We start from the raw sequence: 16,221 nt of genomic DNA, 5'->3' as shown, positions 1-16,221 counted from the left end.
AAGCTTTTGTTTCTGAATCATAAGTTCTACCATGGTGCCTATCACTTCAAAATGCTAAACTTAATGTACTTTCTGTGGACATAAACTTGGGCAAACTCAGGGAGATGGTGAGGGACAGAGGCCTGGTGTGCTGCAGTCCACGGGATCGTGAAGAGTTGGACACTGAACACAACTTGGTGACTAGACAAAAACAACAACAAAAATGTACATTTCTATAAACAAAGGCATCTTCCTATAGGACCACAATTCAACCAAGAAAATCAAGCCCTCATTCAGGATTGGCCCTTTGTTTCCACAATGGCATTTTAGCAAAAACTTCAGAATCAGGATTTTTTGATTACAGTCAGGTTTTGGTCTCTTCAGTCTGGGATGATTCCTGTCTATTTTTGACACATTTATAGATTACAGGCCAGTTATTTTGCAGAATGCTCTGCAGTTTGGGTTCCAGCCTAGATGTAATATTTAGGAAAGACTTATTGTGGAATAAATTATTTCTAACTCTCTTTGATGGAAATTACACATATGTAGGTGTGTGTTTCCTTTGAATGGGTATGCAGATGATGCAGAGCAAATTATAGTTGCCACTGGACTTCCCAGATGGCACAGTGGTAAAGAATCTGCCTGCCAATGTCGAAGATACAAGAAACATGGGTTTGATCCCTGGGTCGGGAAGGTCCCCTGGAGGAAGAAATGGCAACCCGCTCCTGTATTCTTACCTTGAAAATCCCAGGGACAGAAGAGCCTGGTGGCTACAGTCCCTGGGGTCGCCAAGAGTCGGATTTGACTGAGCACGTAGTTACCATTAGTCACCAATGATGAATGTGTTGCTGTTGTTGTTTAGTCACTAAGTTGTGTCTGACTTTTGTGACCACACGGACTGTAGCCTGCCAGTCTCCTCTGTCCATGCGATTTTCCAGGCAAGAATACTGGAGTGGGTTGCCATTCCCTTCTCAATGCAGATATTATGCATAAGTGGAATTTATTATTTATTTATTTAATTTTTAGGAATAATGTACAGTGTTAACAGTGTTAAATTTTAACTAGTCTACAAACAAGGGAGACAGAAATTATACCCAGCTATTGCCTTTCTTCTCTCTTATAGATATTATCTTCCTAAAAAGTTTACCCAGTGTAATATTGAAGAGTATCATGACTTCCTAAATAGTGGAGGTGGTGCTTGCCTTTTCAACAAACCTTCTAAGGTAATAAGTGTGATCAGAGTTGTTAAGTTATTAATCTTTCTCAAATATTATAAACACAAATTTTCATTCATTGTGTCTAATGGAGCGAAACTTTTCAATTTGGTTCATATGTACGTATTCTTGATATGCTAAATGTCTGCATTTCTGAATTAAATTAATCATGGGCTATTCTGATGGGAATAAAAAGCAGGTATAAATTAGAGTTTTGCTTTCTGAAAGACGTTCATTTTCTTTTCATAAAGCCAAATGAGGATTCAGGGTTTGCTTACAAAAACGATTTTACTTTGCATTTCTTTTTCATTTTCTTGATGCATTTTTTTTCCCCTTTGGATACTGAATCATAATTCATACTAATGGAAAAGGAGGTCTTTCTTCTCTCATTAATCCCCATCTCTGGGGCAAATTATTACTGCTGTTCTCTGCAAAGCTATGTTAATAGGTAGAGCTGTATTTTATATTAAATAAATCAGTGAATTTATTAATTTTTGTGATGTTTTCCTCATTGCTCACAAAATAACTTTGTTTCACAAGTTAATACAGTTGATACAGAGCTTTTCACAGGTAATTGTATTTGATTGTCAGAATAATTCATTATGTAGATGGAAACTGATATTATTGCTATTATTGTTTTAAATATTAAAACACTTGGGCTCTGAGATGGCAAGCCATTTCCCCAAGATACATGGCTAAGCCAAGATTTGAATACAGACATTCTGACTCCAAATCCCTTGCTCCTGTTTGAAATGAAATTTTAGGAGTCCATCTGGCTTTGTTTTAGCCAATGCCTAGATCATTTTTTGCTTTGATGGCACTTATCAGACCCTAGTTGGTGTGTGTGTTATATATGAAAATATGATTAAGTCTGAAATGGAATCAATACTAGACACTTCTAAAGTTTCCAGTTCTAAAATTCTACAGTCATACTTTATAGCTTAGGAAAATAAAAATATATTTTGAAATGACTGACAGGCCAGAAGTATAGTTGTGACACTTGTGATCTCATAATCTTATATTTGGTGCTGATTTTTCTACATTTTAGTGCCCTTCCTGTTTTTCATTCCACAGCTTCTTGATCCTCCTGAGTGTGGCAATGGCTTCATTGAAACTGGCGAGGAGTGTGACTGTGGGACCCCGGCAGTAAGTCTTTGTGTTTGGATGATTTCTTTAGGTTATTTGGGGTTATTCTAGATCCACACTGAACCATACAGAGCAAGTGTTGTGCCTAGAAATTTCATAAGATTTCTGGAACAAAGATGATAATTGTGAGGCTGTACATTTATTTTGGAAAATAGCCTGATGCTTTCAGGAAAATAACACCACTTTCATTTTTTCCAAATGTTTATATTCCTTAGGAATGTGTCCTTGAAGGAGCAGAGTGTTGTAAGAAATGTACCTTGACTCAAGACTCCCAATGCAGTGATGGTCTTTGTTGTAAAAAGTGCAAGGTAAATAAATGTTCATTGATAACCAACTGAAAGAAAAGAGGACATATTTGATAAGTTATTAAGGCAATAACTTAAATAGTTAATATTTAAGGTAAATATAAGCAAATAACAATAGACAATAGTAAGACCTAATGTATGTTGAGTGACAAGTGCCAGAGGCTTTATAGGAGTCTCACAAGTCTTGTGAGGAGTAGTTACTATTTTTATTCCCATCTAACAGATGACAAAACTGAAGTTTATGGTGATTAAATATACCAAGTAAATAAGGAGCTAGGGCCTGTGTGTTTGTAATCCCCAGAGTTTGTCCTCTTTGTACTGCCTCCCTGAAAAGCGTGCACTTTAAATGAAACCATTTAATGTGCTGTAATATATACGTATTAAAAGACGCTTACTCCTTTGAAGAAAAGTTATGACCAACCTAGATAGCATATTGAAAAGCACAGACATTATTTTTCCAGCAAAGGTCCATCTAGTCAAGGCTATGGTTTTTCCTGTGGTCATGTATGGATGTGAGAGTTGGACTGTGAAGAAAGCTGAGTGCCAAAGAATTGCTGGTTTTGAACTGTGGTGTTGGAGAAGACTCTTGAGAGTCCCTTGGATTTCGAGGAGATCCAACCAGTCCATTCTAAAGGAGATCAGCCCTGGGTGTTCTTTGGAAGGAATGATGCTAAAGCTGAAACTCCAGTACTTTGGCCACCTCATGCGAAGAGTTGACTCTTTGGAAAAGACTCTGATGCTGGGAGGGATTGTGGGCAGGAGGAAAAGGGGATGACAGAGGATGAGATGGCTGGATGGCATCACCGACTAGATGGACGTGAGTTTGAGTGAACTCCAGGAGATGGTGATGGACAGGAGGCCTGGCGTGCTGCAATTCATGTGGTTGCAAAGAGTTGGACATGACTGAGCAACTGAACTGTACTGAACTGAATAATATTAATAATAATAGCATAATGTAATATAGTTTAAATGAAACTATTCTTTGAATAATGCATTTCCTTTATTGTAAATCCAAGTAGATATTCAATTCAGTTCAGTCCAGTTCAGTTGCTCAGTCATGTCTGACTCTTTCCGACCCCATGGACTGCAGCACACCAGGCTTCCCTGTCTATCACCAACTCCCAAAGCTTGCTCAAACTCATGTCCATTGAATCGGTGATGCCATCCAACCATCTCATCCTCTGGCTGCCTTCAATCTTTCCCAGCATCAGGGTCTTTTCAAATGAGTCAGTTCTTCACATCAGGTGGCCAAAGTGTTGGAGTTTCATCTTCAGCATCTGTCCTTCCAATGAATATTCAGGACTGATTTCCTTTAGGATGGACTGGTTGGATCTCCTTGCAGCCCAAGGGAGTCTAAAGGGTCTTCTCTAACACCACAATTCAAAAGCATTAATTCTTCAGCGCTCAACTTTTTTTATAGTCCACCACTCATATCCATACACGACTACTGGAAAAACCATAGCTTTGACTAGATGAACTTTGTTGGCAAAATAATGTCTCTGCTTTTTAATATGCTGTCTAGGTTGGTCATAGCTTTACTTCCAAGGAGTAAGCGTCTTTTAATTTCATGGCGGCAGTCACCATCTGCAGTGATTTTGAAGCCCCCAAAAATAAAGTCTGTCACTGTTTCCATTGTTTTCCCATCTATTTGCCATGAAATGATGGGAACAGATGCCCTGATCTTAGTTTTATGAATGCTGAGTTTTAAGCCAACTTTTTCACTCTCCTCTTCACTTCACTTTCATCAAGAGGCTCTTTAGTTCTTCACTTTCTGCCATAAGGGTGGTGTCATCTCCTTCTTTTCATGCTCAACTTGGAATAGCTTGTGTATTAGCTGTTGAGGCAACAAAAGAAATCTTTGTAGACGTTATAACACCTTTCACGTGTTGTACATCACTGTTCAAAGCATCTTTACACACCTTGGCTATTTTCCTTCTCCCAATAACATCCTCATGCCTGTCTCCAAATAGTTAAGCCTTTATATCAAGACTATGGTAATTTGGGCTTACCTTGCTCAAAGAAATCTATTTTTTCTTTTCTCATATAAAATCTGGTATAATTTTATATTATTTCTAAGGTATAATATCTTTCTTTCCCTCCAGTCTGTACATTTTGCAGAGGCAGAGCCAGGCACTTAGACTGTAATTGGAACAAGACTTCAGTAAATAATTGCTGAATGAATGAATAAATATGCACAGCATTCTCTTACTGATTCTTTGCTGATTGATCAGCTCTAATGAGTTAAGAGAGGGCAAAATATGAACCTATCATATTTAATACCCTATTGTGTGCCAGAAACTGTACTAAGTACTTGCAAAGTATATCATCCTGTATCCAGGTTTCTTAACTGTGGCACTGCTGACATTTTTGGCCAGATTGTTCTTTATCGTGAGGGTTATCTTATGTCTTGTAGGCTATTTAGCAGCATCTCTGACTCCTACCTACTAGTTTCCAGCAGCATCCCTCCAAGTCATGACACCACAATGTCTTAAACATTGCCAAATATCCTCTGGTTGAGACTGCTGTCTTAGATAATGCTCATAGCTACACTTTGGGGATGGATATTATTGTCTATATTTTTTCCAGCTGAGCAATGCCAATCTCAGGGAAGTGAAATAACCTGCATAGTCTCACTCAGCTAGTAAAGAATAAATGTGCAGTTACACCCCAGATCTGCTGGCAGCAGTTTCTGTTGTTCCCACTTTACCGCTGTGTCTCTGGCAGAGTTTTAAGAGAAGCAAGGCACTGGCAGAGGTCTCTGAAAGCACTCTCTAAAAAACGAAGACCAAACTAAATGTGAAACATAGTTTTTCATTTTGTCTACCTCAACTGTTTATTCTGTTAGTTTCTCCAACTGCCATCTGCTGCTGCTGCTGCTGCTAAGTCGCTTCAGTGCGACCCCATAGACGGCAGCCCACCAGGCTCCCCTGTCCCTAGGATTCTCCAGGCAAGAATACTGGAGCGGGTTGCCATTTCCTTCTCCAATGCATGAAGGTGAAAAGTGAAAGTGAAGTAGCTCAGTCCTGTCTGACTCTGAGCGACCCCATGGACTGCAGCCTACCGGGCTCCTCCGTCCATGGGATTTTCCAGGCAAGAGTACTGGAGTGGGGTGCCATCGCTTTCTCCATTAACTGCCATCTAGGGGTTCCTAATGATATACTTTAATCCTCAATGTTTTAAGTCTGCCCATCCATCAAATTGAAGCTGGAACTCCAACACTTTGGCCATCTGATGTGAAGAACTGATTCATTTGAAAGACCTTGATGCTGGGTGAGATTGAAGGTGGGAGGAGAAGGGGATGCCAGAGGATGAGGTGGTTGGATGGCATCACCAACTCAATGAACATGAGTTTGAGTAAACTCCAGGAGTTGGTGATGGACATGGAGGCCTGGCGTGCTGCAGTCAATGGCGTCTCAGAGTTTGACATGACTGAGCGACTAAACTGACTGATCCATCAAATGCAGTCAATTATGCCATTTTTTCTTGGATTTATAGAATTAAGCTCTTTGTGATATAATCACTGAAAGGAGCAAGTACAAAATAATAGAATTAAAATACATAAAATAGAATGGTGTGGTTAACTATCTTAGAATATGAGTCACAACTTTACCAGTCAAGTAAGATCTTTTCTGCCACTTTGTCTACCCCATACTTCCATTCTCACCCCGCTCTGGGCTCCTAGAGGAGTCAGAAGCAGAAGAGCGAATGAAAAAGAGGGATCAGAAAAACGAAATGAGGAAGCATGTGTATTTTTGTTTTTTTTTAATATGTGTTTATAATAATTTATCTATAAGTCAGAGTTAACAAACACTTCTGTAAAGGGACAAATTTGTGGGTTATAAGGTCTTTATGTCAGTTGCTCAACTCTTTCTTTGAAAGCAGCCATCAAAAATACAGAAGCAAACATATGTGGCAGTGTTCTAATAAAACTTCATATACAATGCAAACAGGCAACCAAAATTGTCCTCGAGGCATGATTTGGGAACTCCTTCTGTAAAATATTGCTTATTTACTTCTTTACTCATTTTCTCTTTTCATTACATGAAAATTCCAAGAGGGCAGTGATTTGGGTTGATTTACTGTTTCACCCCAGCACTTAGCACAAGTCCTCCTTTACCATGCTGATTTTTGGACGTTTCCGGACAATTCGTGAACATTACACTCTTGTATGAATTGTACCTTAAATCTGCTTATACTTCTACCTCAGAAGTTCTAGAATTGTAGCTGGTAGCAATTCCCAGGAGGAAGGGAACCAGAGTATATGAAGTTAACTTATCTTGCTTGTTTCCTTATTTTTATGGCCTATTTGTTGTTGTTGTTCGGTTGCTAAGTTGTGTCTGACTCTTTGTGATCCCATTCACTGCAGCACACCCTCTCCTCTGTCCTTCACTATCTCCCAGAGTTTGCTGAAATTCATGTCCATTGAGTTGGTGACATTATCTAATCATCTCATCCTCTACCATCCCCTTCTTGTTTTGCCTTCAATCTTTTCCAACATCAGGGTGTTTTCCAATGAGTTGACTCTTTGCATCAGATGGCCAAAGTATTGGAACTTCAGGTTCAGCATCAGTCCTTCCAGTGAATATTCAGGATTGATTTCCTTTAGGATTGACTGGTTAGATCTTGTTGCTGACCAAGGGATTCTCAAGAGTCTTTTCCAGCATCACAGTTTGAAAGCATCACTTCTTAGGCATTCAGATTTCTTTATGGTCGAATTCTCACATCTATGCATGACTACTGGAAAAATCATAGCTTTGACTATATGGACCTTTGTCAACAGAGTGATGTCTCTGCCGACATCACATTTTTAATATGCCGTCTAGGTTTGTCATAGTTTTCCTTCCAAGGAGCAAGAGTCTTAATTTCATGACTGCAGTCACTGTCTGCAGTGATTTTGGAGCCCCAGAAAATAAAAACTGCCACTGTTTCCACTTTTCCCCCATCTGTTTGCCATGAAGTGATGGGACCAGATACCATGTTCTTCATTTTTTGAATATTGAGTTTTAAGCCAACTTTTTCACTCTCCCCTTTCACCCTCATTAAGAGGCTCTTTAGTGCCACTTCACTTTCTGCCATTAGAGTGATGTTATCCCCACTAAATTCTAAGTTCCTTGCCAACAAGATTCTTGTGTTTGTTTTCTGTTAAATCTCCACTGGCTGTGCCTAGCACATTTTAAGTGCCTAGTAAATGCTCAATGAATGAATGAACAAACACAAAATTTTGTTCAGCTCTTCTGAAAAGTATCTGTTGAATTCCTGACTGGAGTTGGCACTGTGCTGCTCATGTTCTATGAGCAGCAGGAGACTCAACTGCCTGGAGGGTGGTGAACCAGGGAGAGAGGATAGAAGTTGTGTGTGGGTGTGTGTTGGGGGAGAGAAGGGGTCTAGAATACTGTATATGCTTGTGTGAGCAGAGTTAGAAACATAGAAGGACCCAGCCCCAAATAGTAACCTTAATGGCAACCCACTCCAGTACTCTTGCCTGGAAAATCCCATGGATGGGGGAGCCTGGGGGGCTGCAGTCCATGGGGTCGCTAAGAGTGGGACACGACTGAGTGACTTCACTTTCACCTTTCACTTTCATACATTGGAGAAGGCAATGGCAACCCACTCCAGTGTTCTTGCCTGGAGAATCCCAGGGATGGGGGAGCCTGGTGGGCTGCCGTCTATGGGGTCACACAGAGTTGGACACGACTGAAGTGACTTAGCAGCAGCAGCAGCAGAGCAAGAAAGAGTGGGATTGAAGAGGAAAAGAGAAAGATGGTAGCTTTATATATCTCTTTTTGTTTTGTTTTAATTAATACTCTTGCAACTGATGAATCCAACAAGCATACAAGTTTATTTGTATGACTCCTACACTTAAAAAAAATATTTGAGTTGAAAACAGACCAAAGAAGAGTCTTACAGACAGGTACAAATAATAGAAGCATTAAAAGGGAGTGAAACACCAAGCTATAGATCTGTAAAAAAAATGATGCAGGAAGAGAAGATGGTGAAGGAAATCATGAGAGGAAATAGCTTTGCCATTTCCTCTAAGTTTTACAATTCAGTCCAAAATGTAACTTTCAAATTCTTAGCTGATGAGGTAAAAAATAATAATATGATAAAAGTGCCAGTAAGAATGAGGGATAAAGTATAAATCCATAATCTAGTTGGAAGAAAGAATTGCTGGAACTTGGACTGGCTTGTCCTTCTGGTAGAGATGTACCATCAAGCACATCCTATTTTAGCTAGATCTTGTAAGCTATGTGTGATGACTATGCAAATTACTTCATATGTGAGAAACTCGCCCTGAGAACTATTAAATTAACATTTTCATGCAGTAGTTATGGTTTTCACAGATTTTCATCTTAAACTAGTTTAAGGTATTCCAATCCAAAAAAATTTCATTTTGCATTTTGAAGATGATACTGTAAGAGGTTTGTTTTTTTTTTTTCCTTTGACAGTTTTGCACATTGAGTTTTGTTCATTTTAGTTTCAGCCTATGGGAACCGTGTGCCGTGAAGCAGTAAATGATTGTGATATTCGTGAAACATGCTCGGGAAATTCAAGCCAGGTAACTTATGAATAATTTCCTTTGAATCCAAGGGGGGAAAAGTTGGAGTTTGTTTAGTGAACTGACCCTCAGATGGAATGGAAATGGGCAAGATATTCATGTTTCTCTTTCATGTCAACTCTTTCTCTCTTTTCATTAATTTTTTGGGAATTGAAGTTTCAATAATCAAAGCTTGAGCAGATGTTCAGTGTGATTTTGTCTTAATGTTGAACTAATCTTAAGACTGTATATCTGACTTAACTATTTTGTTTTTGTTGAAAGTAGGGAATAAAAGGCTTTTGTGTTTAGTCTAGCTGGTGAAGGAAGAAACAGAAAGACTCTTTCTCTTCAACTGGTTGAAACGAGTCAGATAAGGCAGAGAGAACTGCAGGATATTGGGTTCTGAGACAGGGCCTGTCTTGACTTTTATTTACCTGAAACAGCTTGCCACTAATTGCTGCTTTTGAATTTAATATCATTTAGTTGTCAGTAGGGAAGATAAGGGGAGAAGGCAATGGCACCCCACTCCAGTACTCTTGCCTGGAAAATCCCATGGATGGAGGAGCCTGGTGGGCTGCAGTCCATGGGGTTGCTAAGAGTCGGACACGACTGAGCAACTTCACTTTCACTTTTCACTTTCATGCATTGGAGGAGGAAATGGCAACCCACTCCCGTGTTCTTGCCTGGAGAATCCCAGGGATGGCGGGGCCTGGTGGGCTGCCGTCTATGGGGTCGCACAGAGTCGGACACGACTGAAGCGACTTAGCAGCAGCAGCAGCAGCAGGGAAGATAAGGGCTTCCCTAGTGGCTCAAATGGTAAAGAATCTGCCTGCAATGCAGGAGACATGGGCCCCTGGGTCAGGAATACTCCCTGGAAAAGAGAACGGCTAGCCATTCCAGTATTCACTCCTGGATTCCATGGACTGAAGAGCCTGGTGGGCTACAGTCCATGGCGTTGAAAGAAGTCATACATGACTGAATGACTAACACTTTCACTTCAGGGAAGATACAGAAGTTAATAAACTTTGACAGGGGATCCCAGATCTCAGTGTATGTGTATACAGGCAGTCCTTGATTTGCATTGTAATGCAGGATCACAGAAGTGACCATGAAAGCTGAAACCATGTGAAGTATTGTAGTAATCAATGGAAAAATTTACAGTTATTCTGTGATCTTTAAAAAATATCAGGTGATTAAAAACTCCCTTACTGTTGGACTTAAATGAATAGGGAAATGGAAAAAAATGAACTAATATTTATTTAGCTCACATTAAATTAAAATGAAAATATTGAAAATTAACGCATTTTATTTCTTTGTAAAAAACTTATCAGTAATTTGAGCCGTGCTTGCCTACTCCTGGTCAGAAACGTAATGATACTTAATGAGCATCTTACCTATGCCTTGTTGAATTGCTACTCTCCTTTCTAAGTTTGGGCCAATTTTTTGACATGATCCTTTGTGCTTTCAATGTCGTGAAATATCCAAGAGATGTGAAGTTGTGAGTGGGAATTTTTTTGCTGAACAGTGGTGTCAGCATCCCATTCCCATAGTCACTGGTTTGTTTTTTTTTTCTGTAATGCTATTTACATTTGATTTTAATTTCTCTTCCAGTGTTATCACTTTTCATTTCTTTGCTGCACTTTCACCTTTGTTGGCCAATTTCCTCTTTCAACTATTCAGTTTTATTATAAGATGTCACATGGTATCACCCAGAGACAGAAGGGCAACAAGCTATGTCCTTTGTTATCTGTACATGAACTGAATGAACAGATGCTCAGTGGTCAATCCTGACAGACGTTGAAAGAAGCACCTAGATGGGCTGTTGACTGTGATGGCCGTATCTTATTTACCAAGCGACTGGTGGACTGAAGAGCTAATAGCAAAATTTGTTCTTTGTGCAATTATTCATACTTAATCTACTATGGTAACTGAAATTGAATGTGTCCTTGGGGTACTGGTATTATTTAACAAAACCATAGTTGGTGAAATTCCTTCACACTGGAGCCATGCAAAGTGAAGAGTGCCCAAATCTATTTTCTCTAGAGAAAAGAGAATTAGTAGTGGTTTATCTGTGCTATGCTCAGACAGTCACGTCCGACTCTGCTAACCCATGGACTGTAGCCCGCCAGGCTCCTCTGTCCATGGAAATTTTCAGGCAAGAATGCTGGAGCGGGTTGCCATTTCCTACTCCAGGGAATCATACTGACCCAGGGATCAAACCCGCATCTGTTGCATCTCCTCATTGGCAGGCAGATTCTTGATCCCTGCGCCACCCAGGAAGCCCTACTTTAAGCATTAAAAATGCTTTATTTTAAAAGCAGTCATCTTAAGAGATTAAAGATTTGCATTCTTACTGGCTAATTAGCATTGTTTTCCTAAGCTTACACCTAGTGAGGATGGGGATACAATGAATGATTACCTAATGGGCTCTGGGAATGAAAGTATATTAAAGCAACTTCTTTAAAATGTAATTATGTGATAAGCAGGATTTCAAAAGAATTCTAAATCTGAAAATTATGTGCATACAAAGGTGTTCTTGTTGCATTGGTTGTAATGGCATAATTTGAGATACTTGTAAGTAAATATTTTAATACATTGATTATATGACTTGTTAGCTCAGGGAATGTGTTATAGCTATAAAGACACCTACAAAAAAGTTTATTATGATGCAATTAAATTTGCATGATGAAAGTAAAGGGCTGAAACAGAATATAAAGCATTATCTATAATCTGATTATACTTATATTATAAAATACCACATTATGTTGAAAAAGGTAGAGGAAAAAATGTACCAAATTATAAAAAATAGTTGTCTCTGGATGGCGGGAATATTAGAGACTTTAGTCTTTCATTTTTCCTGTTTTTTTTTTTTTTTTTTTTTTTACATTTCTATCCAGATAGGAATGCTTTGCAATCTTTTGCAGTCTTTTCCGCAGTTGGTCCAAGGGAAGAAAAGTGGGGGGGCAGGGGATGGCTATAAAACATGTCTTTTTCTGACATGTCCAAGGTAGACTTTCACTTGAGAATCATTTTATGTATAAAAACTGTTACTTCTCATGGTTAAGAAAGAGGAAACCATATCTATTGCTCCATCTGGTGGCTTCCTTCTGGCTTTGTCTTGTGCTCTCGTTTTCTTGCTCTGAGAAGTCGTGTGTCTGTATAAGTTAGCTGAGTCTTTGCTGTTGGTTCTTTTTATTTGTAAATAAGGATTTACAAATCAACTGCTCTTTTCCTCTGGTAGATCCCTATTTTTAGGGGAAAATGCATCAATTGTTACATTTCCTTTTGTTTTCTCTTGATCTTGTGTTTTTTTTTTTTCTTTTTTTCAGATGATTTGGGAGATACCCTGTATTATGAGACTTCATTTTCAAAACGAAAACCTTTAAAGAGATTAGCTCATCTTAATATCTTGCTGTGTATTTGGTTCATATTTCTGTTTTCTTTTCCTAGTGTGCCCCCAATATTCATAAGATGGATGGTTATTCATGTGATGGTGTCCAGGTAGGTTACTTCATCTTTACCTAAATGTTTCCTATATACCAGCACAAAAGAAATACTAAGTCTCATCAAAGTAGGAAGATCATATTAAATGTTTTGTAGTCAACTCTGAAGGTAAAATGCCTTTATAATACTCATCTACTAGTTTTCTTAGTCATATTTTTCAGTTACCTGATGGAAGTAGACGTTGTGCTGCTAACGGGTATGCTTTTCCGTTTTAGGGAATTTGCTTTGGAGGAAGATGTAAAACCAGGGATAGACAATGCAAATACATCTGGGGGCAAAGTGAGTAAATAACAAGGTTTGAGCCTTCTCCAAGTGTGGTAGCTGGCCCGAGGGCATGTGAACTGGATGGAAGTAATTTTTCAACCACTTTATTATGACTCAGGGACTTTCAGAGCCACTGCAGCAGGAACACTTTTGTGGAAATTAGAGAAAAGCACCTCCTTTGATAAGACTCAGCTCTGTATGTCTTGGCTAGTTAGCCATGTCTTTGGATGGAAAGTGGCTTTGCTGCCAGGCAGATAAAATCCATTCCAGGGTATGCAACTTGGAGAACAAAGCAAACCTGGATTTCTGATCCTCTTATGCTGTCTTTAACTTAGTATCCTTAGGCAAAACCCATCAACCATGTGGAATGGACATGGACCCCAAGTTGGGCACCCTTGGATAAGAACTGTAGCCTTTTAGCTAGAATTGCTTTTTCTTTCTTATCTCTCTTTCTTAAACTCTAGCTGGTTTTCCTAGTTATAGGTGAATTTCTGCTAAGGTAACTCTGTCATATCAGAAAGAAATTTTAATGTTATTCCCTTCAAACTTTGGCAGATTTTCAGAAGGAAATATGTAACATTTATATCTAAAACATATTTAATTTAGATGCATATTTAAATGCTATGTTTTTCCAGAAGTATTACTGGCCCTTCTGAAAGAAGTGTTTGCTTCAAACTCTTTCAAAAGATGATTTATATTGGAAAGCAAGCTGTGAAGATAATGATAACCATTAACTGTCACAAAGACTGGCTCTAATCCTTTTGGGAATGGAAGTGTATGCTCTCTGTTGAACAACTAGAGAAACACTGGGATGGGAGAACATTTTAGTTATGTAGGCTTGTGCTCTGGACAAAGAAATATGGTTTTTGCTTCCTCCTCTTGAGAAAAATTAGTGGCTGATAGCAAGAAGTAGGAAAAGAAACTACCAAACATTATCAGTTTAAAAAATATACTCTGACAGTCATCTTTTGATTAGTTTGCAAAAGTTGTTTTGATCTAAATCTTGGATAGCTCCATCAACTGACCTTGGCTTTAGCAAAAATAAAATCCTGACAAAAATTCTGACATGACTTAAAATGTTATTTGATAGTCGGAGATTTAACATGAATTCAGGTTTGCTTACAAGCAGAGTAACTCTTTAATAGCTGTTAAGAATTAATAAACAAGGTGGAAATACTGCTCTTTCTTGAGTCTTTAATTATAGTGGATCATTCTTTTAATAAAGTTGTCTTTATGATTCATAAAAGTTGCTGAGTGAAAAATTCATGCTTTATATCTGGCACTGAGATTAAAGCATTGAACATTTGTCAGTGAACCATTTGGTAGCATCTTTCCCCAGTTATTGGCTAAATTCTCAGGAGTGTTATTCTCAGAACTTACAGCCTGAATCATATCAAAGATCTAAATAGATTTGTTTTCAAGTTTTAAATGAGCAGTTGTGAGAAATGTATGCAAGTGATGGATAGTTTTGGTATGGGGAACTCTTGTGAAGCATGGATACAACCTTTGCAATTGGTAACATTGTAGTGAAAGAAGAGAGTTCTTCACAAGTGTTTTCCCCTTACTGCAAAGAGTTGAACAGCTCAGGTGGCATATCTCTCACTGACAGAAAACTCTATTCTACTTCAGATGTGATGTCATCAGACAAATACTGCTATGAGAAACTGAATATAGAAGGCACCGAGAAGGGTAACTGTGGGAAAGACAAAGACACGTGGATACAGTGCAACAAACGGTGAGATGGAGAAACTGGCCGAGTTTATACCTCAGTTCCAGGCACTACTTCTGAGGCAACCAGGACTTCCCTGTTTTCTGCATGCCATAAAGCATTCTCTTTCCCTCATCTCTTCCCAGAGTTCCAACAGCACCTTTGCAGAGGGTTTCTGAATCTCAATATGTGTTCTGACCTCTCTCCTAAGGCTCAAGCGATGCCTATGGCTGCCTTAGGTCTTTCTCACCTAGAAGACAGCTGTCAGCATCTCAAAGGCAACAAAAATTAAAGCCAACAGAATGTTCTCAGTGCTGATAGATGGAATTATCTGACACTGACTTTAATAGAGAACTCTTTTCCCCAGAGATCTTAATATCTCATTCTCCTGTTTAGAAGCCTCAGAGTGATCCTTGATGCTACCTTCTCTCTGACTCATTATCCAAATGACACATCATGTTTATTCTTCTCTTTCACTCCTCCACAATTTGTCTTTAATTCATCTCTTCATTTCTGTGCCTATTGCATTACCCCAATTAAGACCTATGTCAATTCTTCAACTAATACAGAAACCTCTTAGTTTTCTCTGCCAGCAGTGTCTAGCATGATCCCATCAAAATAATCTTTTACTGAACCTTTTGACCATGTCAGTTCTTTGTTCAAATTTCACTGGTTCCACATACTTAATTGATAGTAAGAATAACATCTATTCAGTGCATACTGTGTGTTAGGAACTGTATTACACTTTACATAAGTGATGTCATTTAATCTTAATGGCAGTTTGCCTTGTTTTATGTAGGAGGAAACTGAGACAGTTAAGTTGACTAAGGTCATGTAGCTAGGATATAATAGGAGCAGAATTAGAATTCAGCAGTCTGATTTTAGAATTCTCTTTTAACCACTTTGCTAAATGTCATACCATCTTGCTTAATACATGAAATGGAGCCTTAGGTTGGCACTGTACCTCTTCCATAATTTTCCCCAACCTACATATTTTGTTTTCTTCTTCTCTACTCTTTCAAAGTCTAGCAAACCTTGCCATTTCTAATATATTTTATTGTCCTACTTCCACACCGGAGAAGGTGATGGCACCCCACTCCAGTATTCTTGCCTGGAAAATCCCATGGACTGAGGGGCCTGGTGGGCTGCAGTCCATGGGGTCGCTAAGAGTCGGACACGACTGAGTGACTGCACTTTCACTTTTCACCTTCATGCACTGGAGAAGGAAATGGCAACCCACTCCAGTGTTCTTGCCTGGAGAATCCCAGGGACGGGGGAGTCTGGTGGGCTGCCGTCTATGGGGTCACACAGAGTCAGACACGACTGAAGCGACTTAGCAGCAGCAGTAGCAGCACTTCCACACGGGTATGTGTGCTATTCATACTTTAGGAAGTACCCTATATACTCCATAAAAAAAGTTTACCTATCCCAAAATTACCCATCCCCATCCCCTTGGATAGCACTTACTCTGTAAATTATTTCTGGATTATTTTATTTATTATTATTTATTTCCCCACACTTCCCTCTTTTCCTGCATCCTTTGCATTACTTTTATGGTTCTTGTCA

At 39.0% G+C, this 16,221-nt stretch overlaps 1 protein-coding gene across 12 annotated transcripts in view; it reads left to right on the top strand.

Moving 5' to 3' along the window:
- ADAM22 (ADAM metallopeptidase domain 22) overlaps window positions 1–16,221 on the top strand; it is a 234,458-nt gene that overhangs the window by 175,258 nt on the left and 42,979 nt on the right. For all 12 annotated transcript variants that reach the window (XM_086396267.1, XM_086396265.1, XM_086396263.1 and 9 more), the window contains exons 15-21: window positions 1,103–1,202; window positions 2,268–2,339; window positions 2,555–2,647; window positions 9,120–9,200; window positions 12,630–12,680; window positions 12,899–12,962; window positions 14,577–14,682. In XM_086396267.1, coding sequence (XP_086252393.1) covers window positions 1,103–1,202; window positions 2,268–2,339; window positions 2,555–2,647; window positions 9,120–9,200; window positions 12,630–12,680; window positions 12,899–12,962; window positions 14,577–14,682 — 567 coding nt within the window. The remainder of the gene's footprint in view (window positions 1–1,102; window positions 1,203–2,267; window positions 2,340–2,554; window positions 2,648–9,119; window positions 9,201–12,629; window positions 12,681–12,898; window positions 12,963–14,576; window positions 14,683–16,221) is intronic.

The sequence above is a fragment of the Bos grunniens genome, chromosome 4 (genome assembly GCF_055505025.1).
Source record: "Bos grunniens cultivar Pamir isolate PY7600 chromosome 4, Bosgru_T2T1.0, whole genome shotgun sequence".
NCBI classification, from domain to species: Eukaryota; Metazoa; Chordata; class Mammalia; order Artiodactyla; family Bovidae; genus Bos; species Bos grunniens.
This window is presented reverse-complemented; position numbering and strand designations above follow the sequence as displayed.